Raw genomic sequence first — 26,523 nt, 5'->3', positions numbered from 1 at the left:
CAGATTTAGTGTCAGCTGCTTTCTTCCTTTTCACAGGTTCTGCTCCTCTTTGAATAAGTTATTTGGGAAAATTTGCCACCTCTTATGACCTTTGAATGTGATGCCAAGGCTATCCCATCCTGGGCACAAATACAGCCACTGATCATTTATACAACAAACATCAGGTCCAGCCAACGCCACCTCATCACCCGCTTGACAGCAGCGCGAGGCTCAGGGTTTTGCTGTGTTCTCTGGTGCTTTGGGCCAAGCGTTCTCCATCACACCTGGTACCATTGGCCAAATCTTAATGGAGAAACGGCATTATTAGGAGCTGTCCTCCCCATGTCGATCTCTTTCCTTAGCCCTGCTGGTTGCGCAAGTCACCTGGAGGACTTGGCCACGCAGAAATCAATGCTTGGGAAGCACTCGGGAACTTGTTAAGCACACTTATCCTTAACAGTGCCTTGGCAGCCATAGGCTGGACATCTTTTTCCCAAGATTTCCAAACTTGCTTTTTGCACAGCTCCCATCTCTTTCTAACCATGGCTCTTCCCTAAAAATTCCAGCAATTCCATGGCACATCCCATGAAAAGGGTCCTGCAAAGCCCTGTCTGTGCTCTGCAGTACTCCTAGCTTTAGAAATGTTCACGTTTGTGTGAAGTCACTCTGTGCTTTGACTGCACAGTGCAAATGAGCCAGAGCTGGGAACACAGGCTACAAATCCAGAAGGTTTATTTCCCTCTACGAGAGACCCAGAGCTGAATTTTCAAATTTGGTGGACATTTTGGTTACAGTTGGAGCTTTTCTGTAGTTGATAACCACATTGCACATGCTACATGCAAGGTCCTCTTGCATCCTTCCAGCATATAACACATTTTGTAAAAAAATGGCCTTTGGTGAAGTTTGTCCCCTTAATCCCACCTTAATCCTACTCCAGCCTGGTTTGACTCGGCATCAGGGTTGTGATTGGTTGGCGGGTGCCCGTCGGAGGGCTGAGGGGACTCGGGGTGACAGAAAGGCGGTGCGGTGATCGCTGCCTGACAGCCTGCATCAGAAACGCCCAGGCCTGCAGCTTTCTCTTGGCAGCTCTGTCTCATCGCCTGGCTCCGATTACCATCTCATTGCAGTTCTTATTACATAATTCCTTTGGGTTAAAACCACTTGGTTTCAGCTTCGTGCTGGGCTTTCCACTTCCCTCTGTCCCTATAAAATCAGGGTGACAAGAGGAGCAGGTGCCGAAGCACTTGGCTGTGATAAGGCAGCACAGCCGTTCTCCGTGGGACCATGCGTGGAAATGTTCCTAATGCAGTATGGTGCTCCCAGCCGGAGGGCTCAGGAGTGTGGGGAGGCAGCAAGTGGGTCCCAAGACAACCTTTTGTTATTTCTGTGAGCTCCAAGGATTATTTCTTTTCTCTTCTTTCCTCCTCATGCTCATTTCTATCTTTCCAAATCATCTGTCTGGCTTCTAGTCTTCAGTTCTGCTCCTTCTGGTATAAGTGCATGTGCTTAGCACAGGTTTAAGGATGTGTGTAGGTATTGGGAGGTTTTGCAGGTCTTTCTTAGCCCTGAGTCCTTCATGGGCACTGCCTGTATGGACACTCGTGGTCTAGGAGGAGACCATTAGCTGCTGTTGTCTTTGCCTGAGGAAGGCTTCCCTTAGCTGGCTGCAGATGATATTTTGGTCTTTGATAGATTCTACTGAGTAAACCCCTGATAATCATGGAGTGTAACATGAAAAAAAAGGTGAGATTGGTTTATTTATTAAAGATGTGCCTGAAAGGTCTGGATCCTAAAAAAATACCCTACTGTAGTAAACCACCTGCCCCTTGGTGTCTGACAACCCGTAGGATGCTTCCTGTACTCAGCTTCTCTGTCTTCACATTTGCTCTTTTATATTATTTGTTTCTAATGTGGCGTTCCGTTTTCCTGCTGCTAAGGATCCTGCCAGCACAAGGAATGCTATTTCTGGTTTCCGCTTTGACTTGGGGCAAGTTACAACCTCTTCATCTCTCCCATCCCTGCAGACGGGGGTGCCTGTAAGACCCCGTGCCTATGTGATTTGGCCAAACCGGAGTTTTCCTCCTTTTGCTTCACTGCACTTCACTCGCCCACATCAAACAGCGCTGAAATTGTTGCTTAGCTGGATTGCAGTCCTGCTGCCTACCAAGGAAGAGGATACACAGAATTGGGTCCTAAGCATTTGCAACATACTTTGAAGAAGAAGGATTATATTAAACAATCTGTTTAATATAAGGAATATCTTAAACGATCTGTGTGTGACACCCACAAGGAGAAGAGCATTGAAAATCTGATAAGATTTCAGTGGGGAATACAGCTTAAAAATCAATGACACGGCATGTCCGGAAGGCGGATCTAGAAATAGCAAGCGTCGTAACTGTTGAGAGGTATCACGTTCCTGGGACTGGGTTGCGCGCAGCGAGAGCGCTCCAGGCATGGCCACCTACCCCGCTGGGGACAAGGGTCCTGCCACTTCCCAGCACAGAGCCAGCCGCTGCACCCACACTGCACAGGGGTCTCCAGGGACGCGTGTTTGCCTGGGAGAGGCTGGGAAGGTGATGAGTGGGGTGAGGGGTGGCTGGTGCCAAATTAACTTTATTTTCTTACACGGCATTCCTGTTTTGATAGGAAGGCAACCAGAGCGGGAAGCGAAGGTGGTTGGGATCTCAACACCACCCGTCGGCCAAAGCACTCCACAGAGCACAGGGCAAGCAAGGTGAACGGCGTGGAAAAACATCTGCCCAGGAAATCTCCCTGGGCTCTTCTTGCCCTCTCCGGGGCCGGGGTCATCTCTGAGGGATAGGTTTTGCTGAAACAAAAGAGACCATCACAGTCCTTGTGACCATTTGACTCGGGCTATAAAACGCTGCCTGCAGCCTTCTGAATTGAATCACAAGTGGTAGTCTGCAAGCGAGACTGATATATTTTGCTTTTCTGGTTATTGCTCCGTTCCCATGTCCAATGACTGATGTAATATATGGACACGTTCAGTGGTGGAAACATGCTGGCATAGGCGCGTGTATTGGGCTGAGGCTCTGAAGCTCTGCAATACCACCATTTTCCCCAGTTGAGAAATACCATGGACTAGTCCCAGCAAGACTTCTTGCTTCGGCTTTGGAGCACACATTCTTGGGGCTGTCAATTCTTGCAATATTTATTTTGAAGACACAGCTCCTGCATCCATGTAACTAGGTGCAAATCGCAGCCCTCTCTTGCTTGCCACCCCCTCACCCCTAAAAGTTTCTAGGCTTCTTGTTGAGGGAGAAAAGCCCGAAAAATCGAACCGCGGGGCATAAAGCCAAGTGGGGATCCCAAATGGGCTGGCGTTTTGGGACATCCCCCTTCCCCGTGATTTTTACCTCCCCCCGGTCCCGTTTTTCCCGGCACTTGATGCTGCCACCCAGGCCGACTCGGGAGGGCGGCGCGGAGCAGCGGTGCGAAATCCGGCGGCACAGCGCTGGAAAGAGGCGGCAGCGGGCAGCTTTCCCTTGAAAAGAGGGAGCCTTTCCACGTCTCCGCTTTTATACCGGGCCGGCCCTCGCTCGGCCGGCCCGCGGCGCTGCTCATGTTTTCCACTGGGGGGGAGAACGAGAGAGGGGAGACCGGGGCGGTGGAGGAGGAGGAGGAGGAGAGGAGGGGAGGGGGGAAAGTTGCTTGAATTTGCGAGGGGCGAGAGCCGGCGGCGGCGGCGCGCCGCCTCCTTCCACTGGCTGGGGGAGCTGCCAATCTGTGTTGTAATCCTGCAGGAATTTCTGCGGGGTTTAACTGGGAGCCGCGCCGCCGCCGCCGCGCACTCGGGGCGGAGGGAGGGAGGGCGGCGGAGCCGGCAGCGCGCAGCCTGCAGCCCGGGCGCCCCAGCGCCGCGCAGCATCGGGCCCGCCAGCGCAGCGGCGGAGCGGAGCAAGGAGCGCGGCGGGCCGGAGGGCGCCCGCGGCCCTGCCCCGCGCCCCCCCGGGCGCCGCCGCTCCCCGCTTTCTCCTTTGTGCCCGGCCCCAGGCGGCCGCCGCGGGAATAATGCGGGGCGTGTGGCTAGCGCTCACCGTCAGCTTCGTGGCCTGCGCCTCCGGGCAGCCGGTGAGTGCCGGGGCGGGCCGGGGTGGGGGGCGGCAGCGCCGCGGGGCGCGGCGGGACGGGACGGGACGGGACGGGACGGGGGCGGCAGCCGCCTGGGCTCCGTCTGCCGAGCGCGGGGGGCGCAGCCCCGGCCCTGCCCCGTGGCACCGCCGCCCGCCGGGGCCGCGGGCTGCTTCGCGGCGGCATCTGTTGATAGCTGAGCGCTCTGCAGGATCCCCCCCCAAAACAATGAAAAAAAGAGACCCCCTAAAGCCCAGGAAGCCCAGCGGAGCACCCTGCCGCCCTCCAGCGAGCCTCACCCGAAGTTTGCCGCGACGACCCAGCCGCCTGCCGGCCCCGGACCCCCCCCCCCGGTGCCTCCGTCCCTGCCGCCCGGGGTGGGGGGGCTGCCCGGCGGCCGTGGGGCGCCCGAGGGGCGCGGGGTTGGGGTGGGGGCCCTCGGGGCGCTGCGTCCCGCGGGGCTCTGTGCCCGTCCCGGCCCAGGACCGGAGCCGCCGGGCCGCGCCGTGTCCGAGCGGCCGCCCGGGGAAAACGCCGGCTCCGCGGGCGGTGAGACGGGAGCGTCCCCTTGCAAAATCAACCCGGTTGCTAAAAAGAGAAAAAACCCAAAACTGTAACTACCCTTTGGCTGCGCGGCTCAGGACCTCCCAAAACCTTGGGGTACGCCGCGCCGCCGCGCCTCTCCTTGCGCGGGTGCGCAGCGCTGCGCGCCTCCCGGCCGCTGCCCGGTGCTGGCTCCGCCGAGCCCCAGCCTGCCGCTGGGGCTTGCGGCGAGGGGCTCGGGACGATGCCGCTGTTGACGCTTTTTTCCGAGGCACAAGTGCATTTGCTAACCGGGGACCTCTGCTTAATGCAGTTAACGCGGTTGCCGGTGTTTGTGCCTCTGGAAAAGCCGCTCTCCGGCGGAGCGCTCCCACCGTTTCACGGCACGGAGTTGGTGAAGGCTGGCCAGAGGGTTTTAAGTCTTTTTCCATCGGTGGATCTGATGTTGTCATGGGGGAAGGGGGCATGCAAATGGCACGGTTGCAGTGTTTGGGCAAATATTAGGAAATAATAAATTGAGGTTTCAGTATGAAATTAAAAAACCGTGACAATTTAATCCAATTAAAATGAGCTGCTCCACTGAACTAAATAATGTCACTAGCTTGGGTTAACTTTTGAAGTTGTCTAGCTATTGTATAAATTATCCCAGTCACAGCCTTCATGAAATCTGGCTCATTATTAGGGATTTCTAAGGATACAATTGCAGAACACTTTTCTTAAGGACTAATTAAAAAAGAGTTGTGTAGAACACTGACTCCTGTTTCCGCTAAGTATAACTGCACTGCAGAAACACCCTTGGCTAATGAGGTACAATATCCTTTAATTTTATAGAAATGCTGTTATTACAAAGTTCTCTGATGGTGTAGTAACTATTCAACTGCCACAGTAATTAGTAAAGTATTAAGTTTTATGTTTTTTTGCCTTAGGATGAGCACGCTGCGGCAGCGTGAGGCGGGTTGTCGGGGCGTACTGGGGCAGCGCGGTTCGGGGGGCAGGGGGGAGCGAGGCAGGGGGGCCTGCCTGGCCCTGGTGCAGCGCCCTCGGTGCTGCCAGAAAATTGTGGAGACACTGGAAAAGTAAAAGGAGAGTGGGTTTTTCCTTTTCTCCCTCTCCCCCCCCCCCCCCTTTTTTTTTTCTTTCACTGTGTCTGGCAGTTACATGGTCCCTTAAGGTAGGATTTTGTAGACTGGTCTCTGGGAAAAGACAGATGCCAAATCTGTCGTCTCTGCAGAAGGCTGTCCTGGTCATAAGAGGAATTTTATATGGATGCTTGAAAAAAACTGCTGGCTCTCCAGAGCACTGTCAAGTAGTTTTAGCTCTAAATTTCTTCTCCTTTGTTTGATTCTGCTATTTACGATGATTATCTAGGCAAAGCTGTAAGGTAAAAATCCTGTTTCTCATGAAGTAAATTATCCAGAAGTTTTTTGAGCAGGGGAGGGGAAGGCAGCAGGAGATTTTGTTTCCTAAAGCAGCGAGTTCCCTGTGTTTGCTTCATGTAACCAACAAACCCTTTTATTGGGGTGGACCAAGTAGATGTCAGAGCCGTGTTAAAAACGTACTGGATATGAGACCTGCCACTGAACCTGGGAGCGCTTTGTCTGTGCTGGGTGCACGCTTTGTGTGCCCTGACGTGGGCTGTCGTGCCGCCGATGCGCTCCGGTGCGCTGTGCCAGCTCCCCTGGGGGAGCAGCCGTTTGGGGACGTGGTGGGGACACAGAAGGTGAGCCCGACCTGTTCATGCCAACCTGCTTGTGGTGGCAAGGGTTGCCCACTTCAAAGCTGGTGGATCGCAGCCAGGGCTTGCGGGGTGGTTTGCTGCTGTCGGTGCAGCATGCGGTGAGATGTCAGATTAGAGGGGGGTCCATTAACCCCGGTGGGCCTGGAAGGACATGAGGGATTCACCCAGGCTTGGCTGAATGGCAAAAAATATGCTTTTTAGCTACCTTGAAGGTTTCCTGGTTTGCTTTTAGGAGAGGGAAAGAGAGCGACATGAAACTGCTGGAAAGAAAAGGCAAACTCTGTGAGTGGCCTGATGTGCCTTTTCAAAGGTTGGGTCCGATCCTGATGATAGCGGGAGTCAGCTCTTGCTGATTTTAATAGCACCAGAGAGCAACGCCAAGTATCCAGCTGTACTTGTCAGCTCCCATTTGGAAGAGGCTGATAAACCTTTCCGTTTCATCCTGGTTCGCAGCAGTGGGATGAATGGTTTTCCAGAGCTTGTGCGATGGTCTAATCCTCTCTGCAAGCCCAAGCGCATGTTGGGAAACTTAGCTGGCTAGCAGGTTGTTCTGCGTACTGCAGCGTTATAATGGTGCTCTCCTAACAGAAGGTTAATCGTGGCTCTCCTCTTCCTCGGTGAGGTTTCTGGAGTCTGGAGACTTTGCTCCACAGCAGCAATGCGTGTGTGGGGTTGGTTTTTAGGCTTTCGGTAAAATAGAGCACTGGGGCATCAACATCAACCTGGTGGTCTTTCTGGTTCTTCTGTAAGCATCTGGGCACTGATTTGTTGGCATAAATGTAGTTATTGAAAGATAATTCAAGGGTAATATTTGGTATATTTTTCAGAAATATTTAGTATTTTAGAAGCACGATGCTATAATTTTCCTGCATTTGTTTCTAATGGTTACTTTGCTTTTGGAATTTGGAAAATGAATAGTGTGTTGGAGAGGAGGAATGTTGTTTTTTTGAAAAATGCAGCTAGTCTTTGGAGATAGTAATTAGAGGAGAAGAGGGAAGAAGGGCTGAAGAGGTAGGTGGCCTTTCAGATTTATATGCCGTGCGTGTCTCTCCTAAGTGTGTTAAATCTGCATTGCCAAGTAAGTTCCAAAGAAAGGTAGGAAATTTTTTAGTCTTGAATTATTTCCACCCTTCCTCAACTCACGTGAGCTTTTTCTTCTCACTGTAGAATTAATAAGTAGCCGTCCATTCCGTCGCTTTTTGTGGCTTGGCAGCGCCTGGAATCAGCCAGCAGCGTCTGCCGTGGCTGCTTCCCTTGCTCTGGCTGAACATCTGGGTGCTCCCATCCAACAGCTGCCTGCACTGTTGTGCATTGGAAATTCAGTGGAGCTCTGGGTTTTACCACCAGTCTCGGATATTACAATTCTGGTGCTGTAATGAAGCTGCCCCTTATCTGGATGTTCTTAGGAGCCGCTTTCTGGGAGTAGGTTTCCCTCCCAGGTTAGCTTATCTTTTAAAAATTAAAGAACAGATGATTCTTGACCCAAGATCAAACACTGAAGCAGTTTCTCTTTAATATCTTAGCCCCGAGGTCTGCATTGGAACTGACTTAGTATTCAGGCCTAAAGTGCAGAGATGTTTTCTCTGCATTTTTTTCTAGATCCTTATCGAGGAAGTAGATGAGAGCCTCGTCTTCGGGAACAAGTCAGGACAAATATCTCGGAGTTTGAAGTCAGGTACTGGGATTGTGGTTCTTGGGCAGATGATACCTCTGTGGTAGGTTTGAGGCAGCCACTGCAGCTAACGGGATAAAGATGGTGGACTTTGGAGAATGAGCCATAAGCCTTGTGTTTGTTTGAAGTTTTGATGGATCTAAGTCTCTGTGGTCCTAATCTTAAGTGTAATCTCAGGATGACCAGATCAAGGCCTTATTTCTTGACTAGCAGAGGTCAAAGCCTAATTTCTTGGCGAGCAGAGGTGCGAATTATGAAAAGCCACACTTCAAAAACACAGCTACGATCTAATGCCTCCAGAGAGGATGGTGGAGAGCTACCTGCCGTCCTTGGTGGGGAACATTTTGGCAGGGAATCCTGAGCCTGGAGAAGAGCTTGTTCCTCCCTGCAGCAGCTGAGCTCCCTGCGGAGCAGCCGGTCATTTGCAGAGCTCTCCGTTTGCCCTGCTCTTCATGGCCAATTGTCTTTATAAAACGTCAAGCAGAGGCATATGGATGGCATTTACTAATTACATTATCTCACCAAATTGACTTTTGCCATTGACCAGTTTAAACATTTTCCTTATGGCAAAGAATTACAGGCTTTAGTAAAGCTCAGCGGCTGAACAAAGGGCTCTTGTCTAGTTACGGAAAAGTACTCTTTTGTCTTCTGAATAGATTTGGCTGGCTATGATTTTTAACAGAAAGTTGTGTTTGAGACTGGCAAGCTTATTCGAGGCCCCATGTAAGACCCTACTTGAATGTAAGTCATAAAGGTGCCCTCTGTGCTGCCGCGTTTAAGAGAGGATGCACAAGTCATGAGCAAGCAATTTGGTCCACATTCAAGTTGCTTTGCTCTCTGTGTTGTAGCAAGTATGAGAGAATTACTTTAGGTTGTTCTGCAAACAGCTCGTTGTTTGAATCTTCGGTTCATGCTTACAAGACGATAATAAACTGCTATCTATAATATTTTTAGGACTAGTAATTTATTCATAGGTTACATGGCACTATTCAGTGATTTGGGAACAAGATTTCTCTTGCTCACATTGAAGTATAATTTGCAATCTCACGAGTAAAGACTGCATTAGTGTCCGACCCTGTAATAATGACAGTTCTCTGTATGTATGTTGTTTTCGTTATTAGCTCAGCCCTGAGGGACGCTTTCAAAAGCATACTAGATATTTAGGCAGAAATACAAAATATATGTAATCCTCAAAAGTATTGGAAAACTGATTGCAGTAGGAGAAAAAATAGCACTTAACAACTGTTTGCAACACGTACTTTTGCACTGAACAAATTATTTTTGTTGATGTCTCAAGTAGGGGGTTCATTTAAAGTGAAATAATGACTAATAGGGCAGTGATGAATCTGCAAAACTTGGCGTTGTCTGTAGATAGGCTAGTAGTGTGTCACGTAGGCCATGCCTAACTAAAGCCTGAGCTGGACGCTCCATCTGAAATCACTATTTTTAGTTTATATGTAAACAATTTCTTCAGAAATCTCCCTTCTAACCTAAATTGTTGTGTTCTAAAAGTGAATTGATTTGGGAAAGTTCAAATAAAAACCTGTTTGGCTGTGTTTGAGTTGTGAGCATGAAGATAAATACATACTTTTTACTCTTATTAATGGTAAGGAGACAAAGGGACTTGCAGAAGGTCAAACAGCCTGTGGTATATGCAGGAGCTGAATCAAAATGTTCAGAAACCAGCATTGTGATTAACAACCAGAGTGTATTGTCTGTATTTAAATATTATGTTGTCAGACATGTTTTGTTCCTGCTTGGTTAACCATAATAAAGCATAATTTTCTCTAGAGGTGCTTCCACACTAATGGAGGTCGCCTGTTGCCTTTCAGATCAGCGTGAAGTGGCCCATCCTTATTTTTTGAAGTGTATTTCAGAAGTGTGACTGTAACGGTCTCGCAAAGCTGTAGGAAACAGTGCTGCTAAGCAATATAGCCTGGGAGGTGAAGTACATCTCAGGGAGCAGTTGGGTGTGTGACCGGTGTGGCCTCAAGACTAAGGATGTTTCGAGAGAGAAAAAAAAAATGTAACGTGCTTGCTGCCACATGACTGAAGAACCTAACTAGATCTTCCAGCTCTCCTACCTTCCCCAGAATCTTCTCTGGTATGTCTGCTCGTGTCCCTCCATTAGTTGTACAAGTAGAAGCAAGCTTTCCTCTTCCTCTGGGCTGAGCTGCATTAATTCCAGCTGTGGTGACTCTGTGGACCTGCAGGAACAGCTGGCTGGCCACAGCAGCTGGAGGGCACAGCTGTGACCAGCCAACCCCTGTGCACTTGATCTCTTTTGGCTTTAAGAGCTGAGTCTTGTTTGCTTTTTGGACTGGGGTCTGCAGGGGAAGGCTAGTAATGGCGTATCTTGCAGGCTGCGGAGAGGAGAGAGATCTGGGAGACAGATTCTTCCTTTGCTGGGTTGTTTGTCCGTGCTTGCTCTGGATGTGGAGACCCCAGAATCAGCATGTCACTTAAACTGATTACCAGGTGAAAGCCTCCAAAAGCCTTTCCTTTCGAATCCCTGTCAAGTGTTGTGCAGTTCCGTGTTCAAATATGCAGGTGCGGAGGTATGACATTGATGGTGTTCTTATTCTTTAAAATGGAAACCTGCAAAGGAAGCAAAGCAGAAAGGTGAAGCTAGTTCAAAGTAATGGAAATGCATCATCATTGGGACATCCAAAAATCGAGCTTCTGCTGAATATAAATTTGTGACGTTGCATAATAAAAAATAGGTATAGCTTATCCCTATAAATAATCACAGTGTATAATTCCTGCAGCAAGGACATGCACAAAATAATGTTGCTGAGAAGCAAGATTCTTAGCTCTCTGTGGAAGGAGCGTTGCAGAACATCCAGGTCCTATCCTGGCCATGGGACTGTGTCTCCTCCCCGTCAGGAGCCCAGGGGCACTCGGTACTTGCCACTGGTGGCAGCGCAAGCGCAGCAAATGGAAGTGTGCGGCAAGGAGAAGGAGCATCCATGAACAGGCTGTGTGAAATTTGGTGATGTTAGTAACTGGCTTGCATAAGTCTTGTAAGAAGGTGAAAAGTTCTTGAAAACTGCTGGGACAGCATACAGTGTTAGAAGATTAATGCTTTAGGATCATTAGTGACTTAAGCATCTGTAGCATGTGGGACTCACAAGTCTCTTCATGGTAGAATACGAAAGATGACTGGTACTGGAGGTAGATAAGACAAGTTACTAAAGTGCCCTGTATATCTTCCAAATTCTTGTCTTTGGTGGAGTCGCTTATAATTTTCCAGTCATGTGCTCTTTGATTATTTCTCACCTGTGAAGGCTGATTGTTTTGAATGTAACATCTAAAATGCCATGAAACGAAACTTCTTGGAGTACGTTTGAAATTACGTGTTCATAGAGACTGTCTTTCAGAGAGCATTCAGCACTGAGCGCTCTGCAGGTGTTGCAGTTTTGTCTTGGAAGGTCTTTGAAACTTTGTGTGTGTGTATTTTATATAGATCTTTATTCCACATAGATCCCTATTTTACATATATTTTTATTTTATATATTTTTGTGTGTGTCTTTTACGAAAGGCAGTGTGTCTTTCAAGTGTCAGGAAAAGAAATGCCCCACAGAACATGAGGAGGACTCCCAGTTAAATGAACAGAACAAAATTGCTCTCAAAATTGTCTTAATAATTCTCCTGGCCTGAACTAGGATGGGAAGAGCAGCTTCTCTGCTGGAAAAAAAGCCTAGGGAAAAAACCAGAAGGTGGTCTTTACAGATGGTTTTCCTTGTGTTTCTCCGCCTGTGATTTAATACAGCAATTTTGTAACAGTTTTCCTCCCTAAGTATGATTTGATCCTCGGTAGCTCCCACAGGTGCTTTTGGTTTGATTCTCCAGCATAGCCTTCCCTCTGCCCTCAAAGCCCTGGTACGGGAACATGCATGGTCATCGCTGCAAAATGTGAATGAGCTGGGAAAATTTTGTTCTAAAGAGAAAAACTGGGAATAGTGGTTAGCATAGGTCTGTACCTGACCTGGCCAGACTAGAAGGTCACACCAGAGCGGTTGTGACTCAAATGGACTCCTGGCTCAGCTGAAATTGTCTGTCCATGTTGCAGCTTGGGCCAATTGAATTTGCCTTTTGCTCCCTTTTGACCAAAATGCTTTGCTGGACATGTCTGTCTGCTGCGTGAAAATGTGGCAAAGGTCTCCAGAAGTTTCCAGAGAGTTTGGCAGTGAGTGGGAGGTGGGTGAGGAAGCCCTGTGGCAAGCCAGGAGATGGTTTCTGCTCCTCTGGTAGGAGCTGTGGCCCTTCCTGCGGAGCAGCATAGAGCATCTGTTGACATGCAGAGGGCAGGGATGACATGAGAGCATCGAAGAAATGGCAACTCTGAAAACTGACTATAAAAAATATACTGATACCATTCAACAGCCTTATCTCCAACCTATTGAATCATGTTTGGATACCTCATTGCTGCTTAGTGGCCTGACCGTGGAGGGTTTGAGGGTGAGGAAAGTATCACGGCCATCTGCTAAAAACAGACTTACCTCCTTAAAGCATGCAGGTGCTGGAGGAGACAGGGCGTTAAAGTTGAGTATGACTGGATGTCTCTAGTCGTGCTGCCTATTGGAAATGCTTTTTTCTCTGGTGGCATTTAGTCCAAGCAGCCATGCCCTGTTGAACAGCAGGGCTATGTTCTGCAAGGGGGGATCTCTGTGCCTTTGGCAAGGCTCGGGCTCAGTAATAAATAGCCTTTCTGCTGGGGCGGGGAGGTGCAGGTGTGCCTGTGCCACCGTGCTGGGGCTCACTGGGTGGAGGGGACTTCTGAGCTCCTGAGAGCGCAAGAGCATTGGGTCTAAAATGGTTTGAGACAGTACTCTTAATAGTATTGCTGTACTGAAAATGCCACTTCTTGTCTGTCTTGTAACTGTAGGGCATAGAAGGGGGAAATGACCTTTCTTTCCTTTTGTTCCTGTTCTGACTGTGATTCACAACCTGAAAAGCTTATTCTACCCGTAGCTGGTTTGGGATTTTGTGCTTTCACTAATGCTGCTTTCTTGACCATATCTCTCCCACTTAACGAAGAGCTGGTGACTTGGCATCTTGATGTAGGTCTCTTCTGGTGGACACCTGTAATTGGTCTTCTGCCTGGTGGCATAAATTGTCATATACCAAAAGCCAGATAAACTTAATAGTGATGGATGTTTCCTGATACTGTTTTTGAGAACTGTGAATCTTGTCTGTGGGTTAAAGAAGTCGTCTGGGCTTGTGAATATTTAGTAATGCTACTGAGGTCACGTGCCTATCATTTTATTTTTTTTGTTTTTCTGACCTTCTCTATCTGCACTGGAAGAATTAGGCAGCTTTGGGTTATGACAGAAAAAATCTTAGTTTGGGGAAAAAAATATGGTGCTTCTATAATATACAGATAGGAGTCTCTGTGATACTTCTTCACCATGTTACTTCTTGCTATTTCACATTAACATCTGAGGATCTTATCTCCACTGGTTTAAATGTGTAAAGGTATTTGACTTGAGGAACCTGAGGAAGACTGAGGAGAAAACTTCTTCTGGCGGACGCTGTCAGTCTCAAAAAAAGTAGGCAGGATCCCTTGTCATGAAGATTGTGGCTGTACAGACAGTCAGAGCTGGCACAGTTCCTGTGTGGCAGAGTAGCTCACGTGGTATTTCTGTATTTGTGATCAGAGATGAAGGGGTCCTAAGGGAGGATTAGCAAAAGTGTTTTTGTGGATTTCTCTGTGGCTTCCTAGAGATGCACAGAAAAAGCTAATCTCTCTCTCTCTCTCTCTCTCATTATTTAATTCAGCTAACCTAATTGGAAAGCCTCCTTAGAGCAGTCTCTGGCAGCTAGCTGTAGCAGCTGTACAATTAGTAGTGTCACCTAACGGGAGAGCAAACCAAGGAACAGTAGGAAACTGGAGGTGGATGTTTCCGTGTATCTTAACAACCCTCCCAACAGCCAAGCTTGCTAGAGTGAACTCAGCTGTGAATTTTAAGAGCTTAAAAAAAAAAAGGAAAAGTCTGAGTTTTTAGAGACTTAAAATTCTGAATGCCTCGATTTTCTTACCGCCAGTCTTGTTATGCTGTTAAGCTCTACAAAAAGTGGATTTGACCTCAGAGTTACTGTTTTGGCTATATAACCCCTTTTTACTCCTTGAAGCATTCAGTTTGGGGCTTTTGGCATTGTTGTAGTTAATTTACAGGTTGATTTATTAATGAAATTTTACACAAACATGACTGGATGTGGGGGCTGGTGGGCTCTGTTGCCTATTCCTCGAGGTGTGAGCCGTCAGGCTGGGTGGGGAAGAGGTGTATAATTAGCTGCTTTATATATTTGGGGATGGTTCTTTGGCCTTTGCCCTCCCAGCTTGACTACTGGAGTATGCTTTATTTGGGGATAGCCCTGAAGCCCGTTAAGAGCAGGAGCTGGCATGGAGGAAAGCATCAGCCCCGGGGCTGACCGTGTGCCAGCAGGGCAGCAGGTGACGGAGCCGGTGGCAGTGATGCTCACTGGCCACACGGTTCAGGGCTATATGTAGGCACCGGAGGGCAGAGGCAGGTTTGCATTTGAATTACCAACTTGGCACATTCCAGCTTCATATCATTAATTACCATGATGCTAATGTAATTTAGCCATCCATGTGTATTCAGGGAGTGTTTAGTTAAGAGTATGTGTGGGGCAAGTCATAATTTCCCAATCTGTGTGGAGTTATGTGGCTGTCATATTTGAAGTGTGTGACCCATGGTTAGAAGGGTTGGGTTTTGGAAGTGCTATTAGCCTAGTGGCCTATGTCAGGGACTGGAAAACATAGGCTATTTATAATTATCCACAGGTGGAGAGGGAGGCAGCAATGCATGGTACTAGTAATAATTATCAGCAGTAAAGAGGTTCATCTCTCAAGCCGTTGGGTCTAATGCACTAAAAAGTATTTGATCTGAAGTCTGGCACAGCCTTCAGAAGGAGCCGTTCAAAGGCATCCTGACCTAATTTTGCTGCGGAAGTGTGCGAGCCTTCCTCATTCCCCTAATTTCTTGCAGAAGGTTTCAATGATAAAGTCTTCATCCCCTACACGTGCATATATTTTACCGCAGAGCATTTGAATAAAAGCAGCGATTACAAAGCAGGTGGTAAATATAGCATGCAGCTTAACAGAAATGACCTTCAATTAAGGAGAGTTGGGCCCTTCTCCTGTGCTTTGCAGTTGTCAATTAGCTTTCCTTAAGACTTTTTTTTTATTTGCTGAGTCTTTTTGTGACTAATTGCAAAGCCTGAAGTGCAGTGCTGGCTCTGAGTGTACAAGAAAAAAGACTTTGTGTTACGCTGAACATCTCTAAAATGTGAAGCAGCTTATAAATAAAAGTTTGCTTTCTTTTCCAGGGAAATAAAACATTAAATTATAAAACATTGTTCATGGAGCTAATGTAAATTTATCAGTTAAAGCGTATAGCATAAGTGCTTTGACTTTCCTTTGGATAAATCAAAGCAGATGTAACAACGTTATGTCTTAATGGGCTTTTGTCTTCAAAAGAAAATGGGGGAAAAAAGAAGCCTATTTTTCAACAGTGGTACGATAGAGCGTACTGCAGCGGTGGGTAGTGCTCCATGTTATTGTCTGTGTAGCTGTAGGCTGTTTTTGTCAGAAGATTAAAAACAAACAAAGCAACCTGAACTGAGGGCTTTTAAATTCTGTCTAACCTGTCACTTGTATGTTTTCTCATGCCATTATCACCGCAGTGGTGGTGTAAGACTACCAGTTTCCTACCAGAAATGTCGCTTTTTGTGCAGTGTGGGTTTTTTGACTTGTGCTAATGGTATTTTTGAGCAATGCTGTGCGGTACATGGTAACTGTAGTGCACTTAATTGTAAGTTGTATCTTAAGTTCTTTATTTGCTCTTTTTCTCTGTAATCTTTTGGGCTTCCAGCCTCATTAGACTGATTTTTTTTTTTTTTTTCTTTCTCCCTGCTGCTTTTGTGCTGTCAGGCAAGCCAGGTAACTGTTAGCATTGGCACCGCTCTTCAGTCTCATGTTGCAAGTACAAGATCCAAGAGCAGAAGAAAAGGTAGATGAAAAATTGGGCCTGCTCTGGTCCTTTGCCCACCCTCAGGAATCCTTCTGCTCACTCAGTTCGCAGCAGTGAAAAGGGGGGAGCCGATGGGGGATGGCTGGGAGTGACCGAAGTACTGGCAGAGCTCTTGGTGGGGAGGAGATGCTGGACTGCTGGCACGTCTTGGCCAGACCGTAATTCAAGCAAAAACCTGGAGGTGACTGGTCTGGGGTGGAAAAGAGTCCCTGTATCAGCGATACTAGCTCCGTCTTTGACTAGTCAGCTGTGTCTGTTTGACAGCACTGGAGCACGAGAACCAAGTGTTTAAGCAGACGTGGATGATTTGAGCACCGCATCCCTCATCCCCTTTGGTTTTTGGAAAGTGAGTGTGTGGAGCCAAACTTTGCAGCTTGGCATTTCTCTCTGCTCTTCATGTTTTCTTGGAAGCCTTGGTATTCTCCTCTCAGACTGGGGAAGGACGGGAATGGTGGGTGCAAAGTGCCGATGAAGCCGGTGCTCCTCCTCTGACCGACAGCATCACTTCAAAACTTATTTTTGTGCAAATCACCGTTTGACTGTTTAAGTGATCAGTAACTGTGCTTGCTCAAATGGAGGGGGAGCCGGCTGAAGTTAGGATTAGTTGGAGAAGTATCAGGTTACCGAGGGCACTATAATCAAGGTGACAGCTGCTTTCCTTATGCTATACTGAAACAAAATATCCCAAACCATTCGACAGAGCCTCACCAAATACATTAACCTCAGTGCTTTTACTCTTTCCACGAGTTGGTGGAATACTTAGCGCTGTTGGCTAATGAAATATTGGAGTGCTAATCTCTTTCCATGGATACCGGAGAGGAAAATGTTGAGTATTGCTACCCTGAGAGCGCAGGCATATGCTTGCACCAGTGAACGTTTCAGTGCGGGCGGCGCAGGGAGGGAAGCGGTTTCGCTCTCCCTGGGGTGCCTGTGCACCCGCTGTAGGCGCTGAGCGTGGCACGGGGGAAGAGGAAGGGTGGGCTCCGGCGTCCCTGGGGGACTGTCTGTGGCTCAGCCGCTGCTGTTGGGATGCTCACTTCTCCACACCCTGCGTGGTGAGCAACCTGTTAACACAGCCCTTTCTCCCTCCCACCCCTTCCGAGGTATTTAGGCTTGCCCTTAAGTAACTGTTTCTTTCTTTGGCTACTTAAGCTGACACACCTCGAGATACTCAGGAGTGAGAAATGGGAGGTGCTACTTGAAATAGCATTGATGTGCTGTTCGGGAGAACCGTGTTTGAGGATCAGGCTATGAGAGTCCTCTCTGAGCTCTATTTATATCTCCCTTCTAATAACACTACTTTATTTTATTTTATTTTATGTTATTTTTAAACAAAAACTCTTGTGGGTGTCTTAGCCACAGAGAAACACAAAAATACCTTGCTAGGTTTTGGGTGCAGTTTGTTTCCAGTGACGAAGGGCAAGCATGTGTGAGGAAGAGGTTTGTGTGAAAGAATAAGATAAACGAAGAGCACAAGAAATTACTAGTTGTGGGCTTTATTGTGGGATTGTGACTAAAGTTTTAGGAATCGTCCTCTGGTACAAAGCCTTTTCTTAATAGGTTCCTTTTCGGAGAAGACTAGTCTTAGGCTTGGTTTTTGGATTGCCAAAGCCACGCTCCCGGAGCAGTCAGAGGGCTGTAAGCCCTGGCTTCCTTCAAGGCAGAGGGGTCTGCGGAAGGGTCTGCTGCAACAGACACCATCAGAGGTTGAACTGGGAAGCTTGAATCTGTAAAGACAGCAGGGATGAGAGATTTAAAAATTGCGGCAGGGAGAGGCAAGAATAATCTTCTAATTGCTGAGCCTCACTGCACAAAAAACGTAGCTTTAGCTGCTTCATGCCGACTGCCACATCCCCTTTCTGGTTAGGATAGGCAATAACAAAGAGCAAAAGGACTCTGAGAAAATCAGCTTGATTAAACTTGACTTACACAGGTCTGATAAAGTTCGGCAGGAGTTTCACTGAGTGCATGTTAAGGGATGTCTGTAAAAGCCTGAGGCAGGTGGAGCTGCAGCAGGAGGGAAGGTGGGCAGTCTCCAGCTGCAGGGTTTGCAGGAGGCTCCTTCTCCACCACGAGCTCCCTCCATCCAGTCCTCCTGTTCCACCGGGCTGCCAGCGCGACTGGAAACCTCCCCTTTCCCTGGCCACAGAGCCTTCTCCAGCTTATGGAAAACCACGTCTGTATCTCACTTCATTTGTGGTCAACGATGTGAAATGTTTCCAGAGTTGAGAGTACGCGTTGAGCGGTGGTGATACTCCCGTCAGGGCAAAGAAACGAGGTGAGAGTTAAGGTATTGGTAGAACATGAACTCCGTATTTCCTGGCTTGCAGCTGCTTGGTTAGTTCAAAGGACCTAGTTTATCCTTTTATCTTTTCTCAGTCGCACCTAACTTGGTCGAAGCCTGTGCTGTGCGGGGACCGTTGTTGGAAGACATGCATTTTGAAGCGGAGAAACCACTCAGCAGTGAGGAAGCATGAATATCTGACAAAGACCTTTTGTACCTCATGGTTTTTACTCTTAGAAGGTCTGGAGCACTAGGTGCCCCAATAACAAATCTCCCATGAGCAGAACACTAAGCGTGTAGGCCATGATGGCCACGGTTGCATCCAGGCTTTTCCAGGGGGACAGGTTAACCTGAACCCTTGCAGGAAGGATGGCTGGGGTGTGCCAAGTCCCCGTTCATGCAGCAGAGATCGCGCATATCTCCGTTTTCAAAATTTTTGAGCTTTTTTTTTTCCTTACAATGCAAGTAGAGGCTGAAACTGTAAGGCTGACCTCTTGCATGAGGTGGCAGCTTCTTCCAAGGGAGAAGGAACAAACACCAAGGAAATTAAAGGGAGAAGTGTTCCAATAAGAATTTTTTAGGGCTATTTTGTTTTCTTTTTCCATAATTATTTTTAATCCTGCTGGCAGCGTAAGAGGCATCAGAAGAAGGCAGTGTGTTCATTAGGTGTGGTGCAGGATTTGTGAAGCCTGACCAACATGAATAGGCTTCACTGGATAGTCATTGAGTACATGCTCTGGAAATAACTCCTTCATTTTCTCTTGGGGTTTGGGAGATGAAGGGGGACTTTCTTTCAGCCCTCCTACTTATTTAAAATAATATGCTGGCCGGCCAAGCAGAGCAGGATTTATTTTTTCTGATGCTGGGAGAAGAAACGCATGATTACGAAACTCTGGCGGTTTGTGACTCTTAGTTTGTTTTCTTGTGTTTTTGATGCTTGTGTTTGTATGCTAAGGTGTTCACAAAAGCATAAGGAAGTGTATTTTCGGGAAAGTTGTGAAATGGATGACATGTTCCAGAAGGACAACATGTCTCTTTTGGCAGCGTCATGGTCAAACAAGTAAATATATATTTTGGTAAGGAGCCTAATTTTGAAAACATCTATGGATCTGTCCTGTCATACCCTCCTTATTGTGTTTGTAAGTCCAGACAGTCTTGGAAACACCACAGATGTCAAATCCAAGGTTTAGGGTTTTTTTAATGTATTTCATGAATTTAAAATTACCTTTTAATTCTATGATAAAGGTCTGGATTTTTGCACAGTAAATACACTTCATTTGTAGTATAATTAGCACAAGTTAGGGATGAAGTAGCCCAGAACTACAGTAGTGGTGTCTCAGCACTTTCTGTGGAGGAAAAGGTATCTGAGTGCCAACTTCTGTTTACGTCTCAGCTGAAACTGTTGCTAACAGAGTTTATTTGGGCGTTTGTATTTCCGATGTGGAGGGATCTGCCCTCAACTAATGAAAAATGTCAAACTTCCCTCTGCTGAAAATTTGATAGAGGGGGATGGAGTAATGCTGCGCTGCTGCTGTTGATCTCTTGTGGGTACGGAAGGCATCGAGAAAGTCAGACGGAGAGACACAGGGAAAGAGAAGAGCCACAGTATGACTTTACATGCTGAAAATCATCCTGTGACTGCTCACAACCAACTAACGCCGTTCCAGAAAATTATGCGTGCTTTGGAAGTGGCTACAGCAACGGATGGGAGAGAGGCAACTTTCCCTGAAAAGGGGGAAAAAACTCCGAGAAAACCCACTTGCTGTAACTTTTGATTCCTTCTACTTTTGTTTTTGTTGGTTTTTGGTTTTCTTTTGTTACATGGAGGATGTGACTACAGTCAGTTCCTCACTGGACTCTGCCCAAGAGCCAAGCGAAGCACTGATGGGGAGTGAGTGGGTACCCGGCACCGTCGCTCCCAGGGGAGGTGCCAGGAGGTGAAGGAGTTGCATTGTCTCACCAGTCCCTGAGCCGCTCACCTCCTCCAAACCGGTGCTTCATCAGGGAAGCATGACAGTGTTGCAAGTAACGTTGTGAGAGGTGAGGGCAAAGGTGATTTATTTGTGGGACTCCAAAATGATGATCTGGGGAGGTGGAGGTGTGTCTGCTGCTATAGCTGCTCTTGTGAAAGCAGAGGACCGCTTTCACTAGGAGAAGCGGGATGGAGTGGCAGGTTGGAGCAGACTATTCGGGTGGAAAAAACCCAAATACCCCTTATGGTATTTCACATCTGATGTGAAAATACACAAATTGATATGGCTGTTATGTCAATACTTCAGCATAACATAGGGAGTTTCTAGCTCCTATTGCAATGCCAGCAAATCAGTTACTGCTTTGTTCTGCTCATGTACGAAGTAAAGTACCTGTATTTTATCAGTTTGATCTTTGGAAATCTATGAGATTCAGGGCTTTCAGCATATGAGTTAACCAAGTTAAGGGTTATGCATCACAGTGCGTATGGTTATAATGCTCTTAGATAATGAAAATTAGGTAATATTTTATATGAACTATTAAAACTTATTTAGCTTTTATCTAATAAATATTTATTAGCTTCTAAATATCAGTTATTCATGCCTGATAAATGAGCTTCTCCAGGATGCAGCTTCAGCTGGGAAGGCATCTCTCTCCTGCCCCCTCTGCACCATTCTACATTAAGCAACGTCTTTCCCACCTGCTGCTTTATGCCCGCAGTTGGAATGTCCCTTTTCAGTGCTTGTCACCGAGTCTGGATGGAGATGTGGGTATCCTGCACTTCCCAGCATTGAAAAAGGGGCCAGTTCTCCAGGACAAACCCTCTTAGAGATGTGAATTCGTTTGCTTCGCAGGGAGGATTGAAATGGATCATCTACTCAAGCGATGCTGTGATTTCTCCTTGGGAGTTTGGGTGGATATTATGCATGTCACACAGCTGAGCTTCTGAACACATATTTCTTTTTAAAATATGCTTTTAAATGTCAATATACTCATCTCTGAAGCTTAAGCATCCAGAATTGGCAGGTGTTTTTTTTAGGACTAGACAGTCTTTGTGGAGAGGCAAGTGGGAAGGTAGTTCTAAAATAAAGCATTAGACTATTTGGGATTGCTGGTTCAGATTTAGTATTGGGAGATGACAAGTCTGGGTGTACTACGGGTGCCATCTTCCAGGACACCATGGGCCATGTGAATACATGTAGAGTTCGGGGTGGAGGGGGCAGGATTTTCTACAGAGCAGGCAAACAATAATTCATCTGTATGCATTATGGCTGTTTGATGGCAAGGGCAAAACTCCATTTATATATGAAAGCATCATATGTTACAAGAGGGGGAAAAAAGGCAGGACAAGGGGGAGCTAAAAAGAATTGGCCAGAATTGTATTGGTTTGTTTGTTAAGAAACAACAGACTAGGTACAAACACACCAAAAGAAAAGATCCACCCCAAAGTCTAACTGATTTTACCACCCCAAAGTCTAACTGATCATCAGCAACGGCGTAGCAGGCTAGCCTCAAACAACAGCTTGGGATATGCTGCTGGGTCTTTTAAAAAGAAATGATTGGTAAGTGGTATTTTGCTGATGCATTAAGTGGTGGTTTGCTGCAGAATTGCCTTCGGGAATCAAAACAAGTTAGGGACTTTATTTTTTCAAATTTCAAGTTTCTATTGCCTAGTAGTTCAGGGATTTCCATGCATCAGCATGATCTGCATGGATTATGGAGCCGGATTTAGTTATATGCTTTTACCATTTAAAAAAGTCAACACTTCTTAGCAATTTTGTATAAGGAACACTAGATGCTGTATTAATTTCCTTTTCAGTCAGTGTGTTCTGTGTGAGGTTTTATTTTTTTTTTTTTTTTAAAGAGACCGCAGCGTATGAAACTTTGAGGATTAAAAGTAACTTTCAAGGGTGTAATTACAATGCAGTTCTCCGCTGCATTACACTTGTTTTGTAAACTGTCGCTATGCAGCTGAACTTACCCTTTGAATGAAGCCTTATGTACTACCGAAGTTAATATTTAAACCAAACCACATGCTTAAAATTGGCTACCCATTACCCCAGTTACATTACATTAGAAACTCCAGTAACAAAGTGAAAAGGTTCTTGTTTTATAACATGAGCTGCTTTCCTACCCTCAGGCAGCAAACTTATTTTAAGTCTCTTGCTCTGAAGAAAATAGAGTTCAGTCCTCTGCGAAAATAGAAACCGGTGCTATCCCAAATGCATAATTCATCCTGTAGCTAGCAGGCATTCGTGCAATACTGCAAATGGCGATGGCTCCTTCGAGCGTGCCGTGGGTGAACAGCGGCACCGGGGCTGTGGTGCCCGTGCTTATCTGCCCGTTCCCGGCTCAGCCTCTTCCATCCTGCGCCCGGTGGGAAAGGTGCCCTAAGGATGATGCGGGCAGCTTGGCAGCCTCACCAGGGACCCCTCTGGTCCCCTACTTGGCTTTTGGCAAAGTAAAGGCTGACCTGGCAGCCACTTAAGTTATGGGGAAACTTAACCTGATGTTGTCTTGGTTGAATGCAAAGCAAAGAGTTGTAGAAATGAACAGGCCTCAACTTTGCTGGTATCCTTTGGATGAAAATATGTTGCTTCAAGCTTTACAGAAAATTACTATGTTCTGAATTTGTATAGGAAAAAGCAGTTTTGTCAACTATACAACTGCTGTGTGATGTGTTTTTCTTCCTTTCCTCTTTTCCACAAACCAGTACTTGTTTCTTCCCCTCTATCGCATTGATGTTACTTGTTACTGCCACCAAAAATGGAGAGTTGGGATCAAGATTGTGCTCACTGTTGGGTATTCCAGAAGCACAGCATGAAGTAGCTCATGTTAGTAGCAAACTTTTCCTTGTCTGCTTCTGAGCGAAATTATTTAGAGCATTTCTTAATTTCCATTAAGAAATTTGGGATACTCTTGCTTTTACTCTTGGTTGTATCTGAGGAAATGCCATTGACTGGAGTGAAGTTTGTGTTGTAGTAACTGGAGATCTTACTCCAGCATACAAAAGAAAAGCTGTAGCTTTGGAGACAGTGAAGGATGGAATAATCTCAGGTAGAAAGGGAAATACAGAAAGGTGGTGGTGTTTATCTTCCAGAGTGAAAGCATGACAAAGATAGCTGACCTATTCCTTGTTTTGATAATAGATACATACACATATATTTCTCTGCTACTTTGATTTTTAGAGGAATAAACATTGAGCAATGAAAACAAATATGGTATGTCAGGGAAAGGTAGAAGTTTACGTGGCTTCTCAGCAAAGAGAGGAAATGCTTTGAAGTCTGTCCTGTACAGGTGCAGAGTGACAAGCATGCAAAACTTTTCATTCATTACGATGCCTTTCAAAAGAGATTTTTTTTAATACGCTTCACCGAAGAGATTCTTAAAAAAAGGGGGGAAAAAAAGTAGTTCCTTACTTGCTCACAGCTCTCTCCACCCCTCTGCCAAGCCATATTTGTTCTAGTATCTCTGTGTACATGTAGGATGTAGATTTGGCAGAACTTAATTTATTTAGGAAAGGAAGGTGCTTCGGTCATGCTAGGTATCCATCGATGACTCTGAGGGATGCAGAGAAGTGTTGACTGTTTCATGGTTACGGCTTGAGGAAATTAACCCCCAAATTAAGTAGATGCTTGAACAAGTGGGAGAACAGCATTCAGAGAAGTGTGGCCATCTTAATTTCCCAAGTACATCCCTAGTGCCAGCAGTGGGGTAGGCAGCCCTTCTGCCTGAGCCCCACTGCCAGCTCCCTGTGGGGCTGGTGCCCCAAGCCCCCCATGGCACCTCTGCAGAGGTGGAGGAGGGCTGGGGTAGCTCAGAGGCTCCCCGGCTCTGCTGCCAGCTGTGTCCTTGCTGGGAGGGAAGAGGGATGGGCGTACGGCTGGGAGCCCCATGCTGCCATGTGGCCCCTGCTCGGTTGCCCCACTGACCCTTTCCTCCTCCTGTAGCTGAGAGTCTGGACTGCCCTGCTGTTGGTATGTGATGGCCACGTGGGGCAAGTGCTGCCTGGGGTTTGCCTATGGGCCAGGGGCCACAGCTTGGCCATGTGGCCTCAGTAGGTGAAGCCAAGCTAAATCAGGAGGCTTAACAATTTCAGTCATCAAGGCAAAGAGGTCAAGCTGGCAGCAATTCCTTGTTGCAGCAGTCAACATCTGTTAGTGCGTGTGCTTTGCTCTGCTGGATGGTGGTCTTTTTTTTTGCTGGGATTTAGGACAGCCCCGGTCTCCACTTTACTTACGACGAGATGCTGCTGAAGAAAGTGTTTTGGTTGCATAACACTAAACAGGGGTTGATCCATCACCTCGCTTGGCTCTCTTCAGCTTCTGGTGATTGTCGACCCTTAAATAAAACTAGAGTTTGTGTTGTGACAGGTATAAGCTGGGCTCTGGCTGGGCCTCATGTGTTAGATATGTGCGGTAGATGCTGTCTGGGGAGACTAGTGGTGATGCTCAGGTTAGATGGATCCCACATGTTATTCTTTGTTGCCCGTGCATCTATCTCATTTTCTAGGACCTCTTAATTGTTAATAGGGCCAAATAAACAGATCGTAGGGGTTTAAAGTACAAGCACATACTCGTATGGTGTCCTAAAGTATTTTAGAGTTGCAAATAAGTAAGTAAAACAAAAAATGAAGAGAACTTGTATTTTCAGAGCAGTCCTTTACAGCATGAATTAAAAAAAAAAAAGAAAAAAGGCAAATCGGATGCAATCCACAACTTAAGCACATGCTCCAGTTAAGCACACTGAGCAAGCCCCAGTAGGGTCCCTGGTGGGACTCCTTGTTCTGCATAAAGTGAGGCATGTGTGAGGGCATCTGGTGGAAGTCCAAACTCAGAGCCACAGGTTGTGGGCAAGCCCTAATCCAAAAGTGCTAGCAGGGCACTGGGCCAAAATTGACCCAGTGTGTTCCTTGGAGGGTTTGTTGGCTCCGCTAAAATGCTCCACGAAATGGTTTCACGGTTTTGGTTTGATCCAAGACAGGCCAGAACATTTATGAACTTACAAAATAATGGAGTCAATTTTAGTGCTCTGGAGGGAGGAGAGAATGGTACAAAATTCAGTATAAGCACCGAACGGCATGAACACTTAGACTCGCACTGCACGGGTTGCTTTATTCAGTACTGTATCTCTGAAAATACTGTGAAAGAAGCAAAACCCACCAAGTGGTGTGTTGGGAGGAGCAGCCTGTGTAGCCCAGGCTGAGCAGGAGAAGGTGACAAACTCAGAGAAGAGGCAGCTGGCTGCCTTGCAAGTTTGTCCTAGGAACCGTTGCTTCTTTTAAAAAATAAAAAATGAATCAAATTATGTATACCGAAGGCAGTTTATGTGCTGTGTTTGGCAATTAAAGTTAGGAATGCAGCTGAGAGGGGGGGATGCAGATCACTGCAGACAAGTGTGGAATTGTCTCAGTGGAAAAGATGAGTAACTCCAGAAGAGCCTCCTGTACAAGCGGCTCACTTATTTTGGTCAGCCCTTCAGAGTGGGAATTGAAATGACAGACATCTGTGAGTCTTGACAAATTTCCACCATGCTAACTGGAAGAAACGATGTTTCTTCTGTGCCTCACGTGAAGGAAAGCAGGGGTTGTCATTGACTGTGTAATTCTGTTACCTGCCATTCCTAAGTGTGACTGAAGCACAACACGTGTGCAATGTCCCCGTTTCGGTTAAGTAATACTTTCCATCCCAAGCTCTCCTTGCAGACTTATTTGAGTTTTTCAAGACTTATTCTTGTTTTTCTTACTTGATAACCGGCAGTTGCCTGCTCTTCTCCCAAATCCTCACCCCCGCCCCAAACTCAGACTACTAAGCAGTGTAGGGATAAACCCATGGCATCTTGACTGCCTCTGGAGCTGCAGCCCAGGCCTGGCTGAAGCCCAGGCTGTTGGATGGCCACCGTCTTGCTCTGGCTTGAGGATACTCCACACAGCACAAGCAGTGGATGTTTGCAAGGGCTGGAACCGCACTGTAGCGCCTGGGAATCTGCAGCTGTAGACTTCGGTCTACTGTTGAGTTGGCTGACTCGTACCAGGTGTAGGTACAGGTCTAGTGGTGCAGGGGTTGTGCACGTGAACCTCAATGACATTGCAGAGTTGGGTCCTCTGAAGTTGATGACACATGTGATGACACATGGACTGGGGCCTTAATTCTGCTCTTACATACCCACTGTTCCTGGAAGTAATTTA

General features: G+C 46.9%; 1 protein-coding gene across 1 annotated transcript in view; it reads left to right on the top strand.

Annotated features, from left to right (window-relative positions):
• The first annotated feature begins 3,810 nt into the window (after nucleotides 1-3,810).
• SDC2 (syndecan 2) overlaps nucleotides 3,811-26,523 on the top strand; it is a 60,957-nt gene continuing 38,244 nt past the window's right edge. The window contains exon 1 of the mRNA XM_087749257.1: nucleotides 3,811-4,071. Coding sequence (XP_087605383.1) covers nucleotides 4,012-4,071 — 60 coding nt within the window. The 5' untranslated portion in view covers nucleotides 3,811-4,011. The remainder of the gene's footprint in view (nucleotides 4,072-26,523) is intronic.

This window comes from Nipponia nippon, unplaced genomic scaffold (genome assembly GCF_047370975.1).
Source record: "Nipponia nippon isolate SJK-2023a ecotype South Korea unplaced genomic scaffold, ASM4737097v1 scaffold_1, whole genome shotgun sequence".
Taxonomy (NCBI): Eukaryota; Metazoa; Chordata; class Aves; order Pelecaniformes; family Threskiornithidae; genus Nipponia; species Nipponia nippon.
Note: the sequence above shows the minus strand (reverse complement) of the source record. Positions and strands in the feature narration are given on the sequence as shown.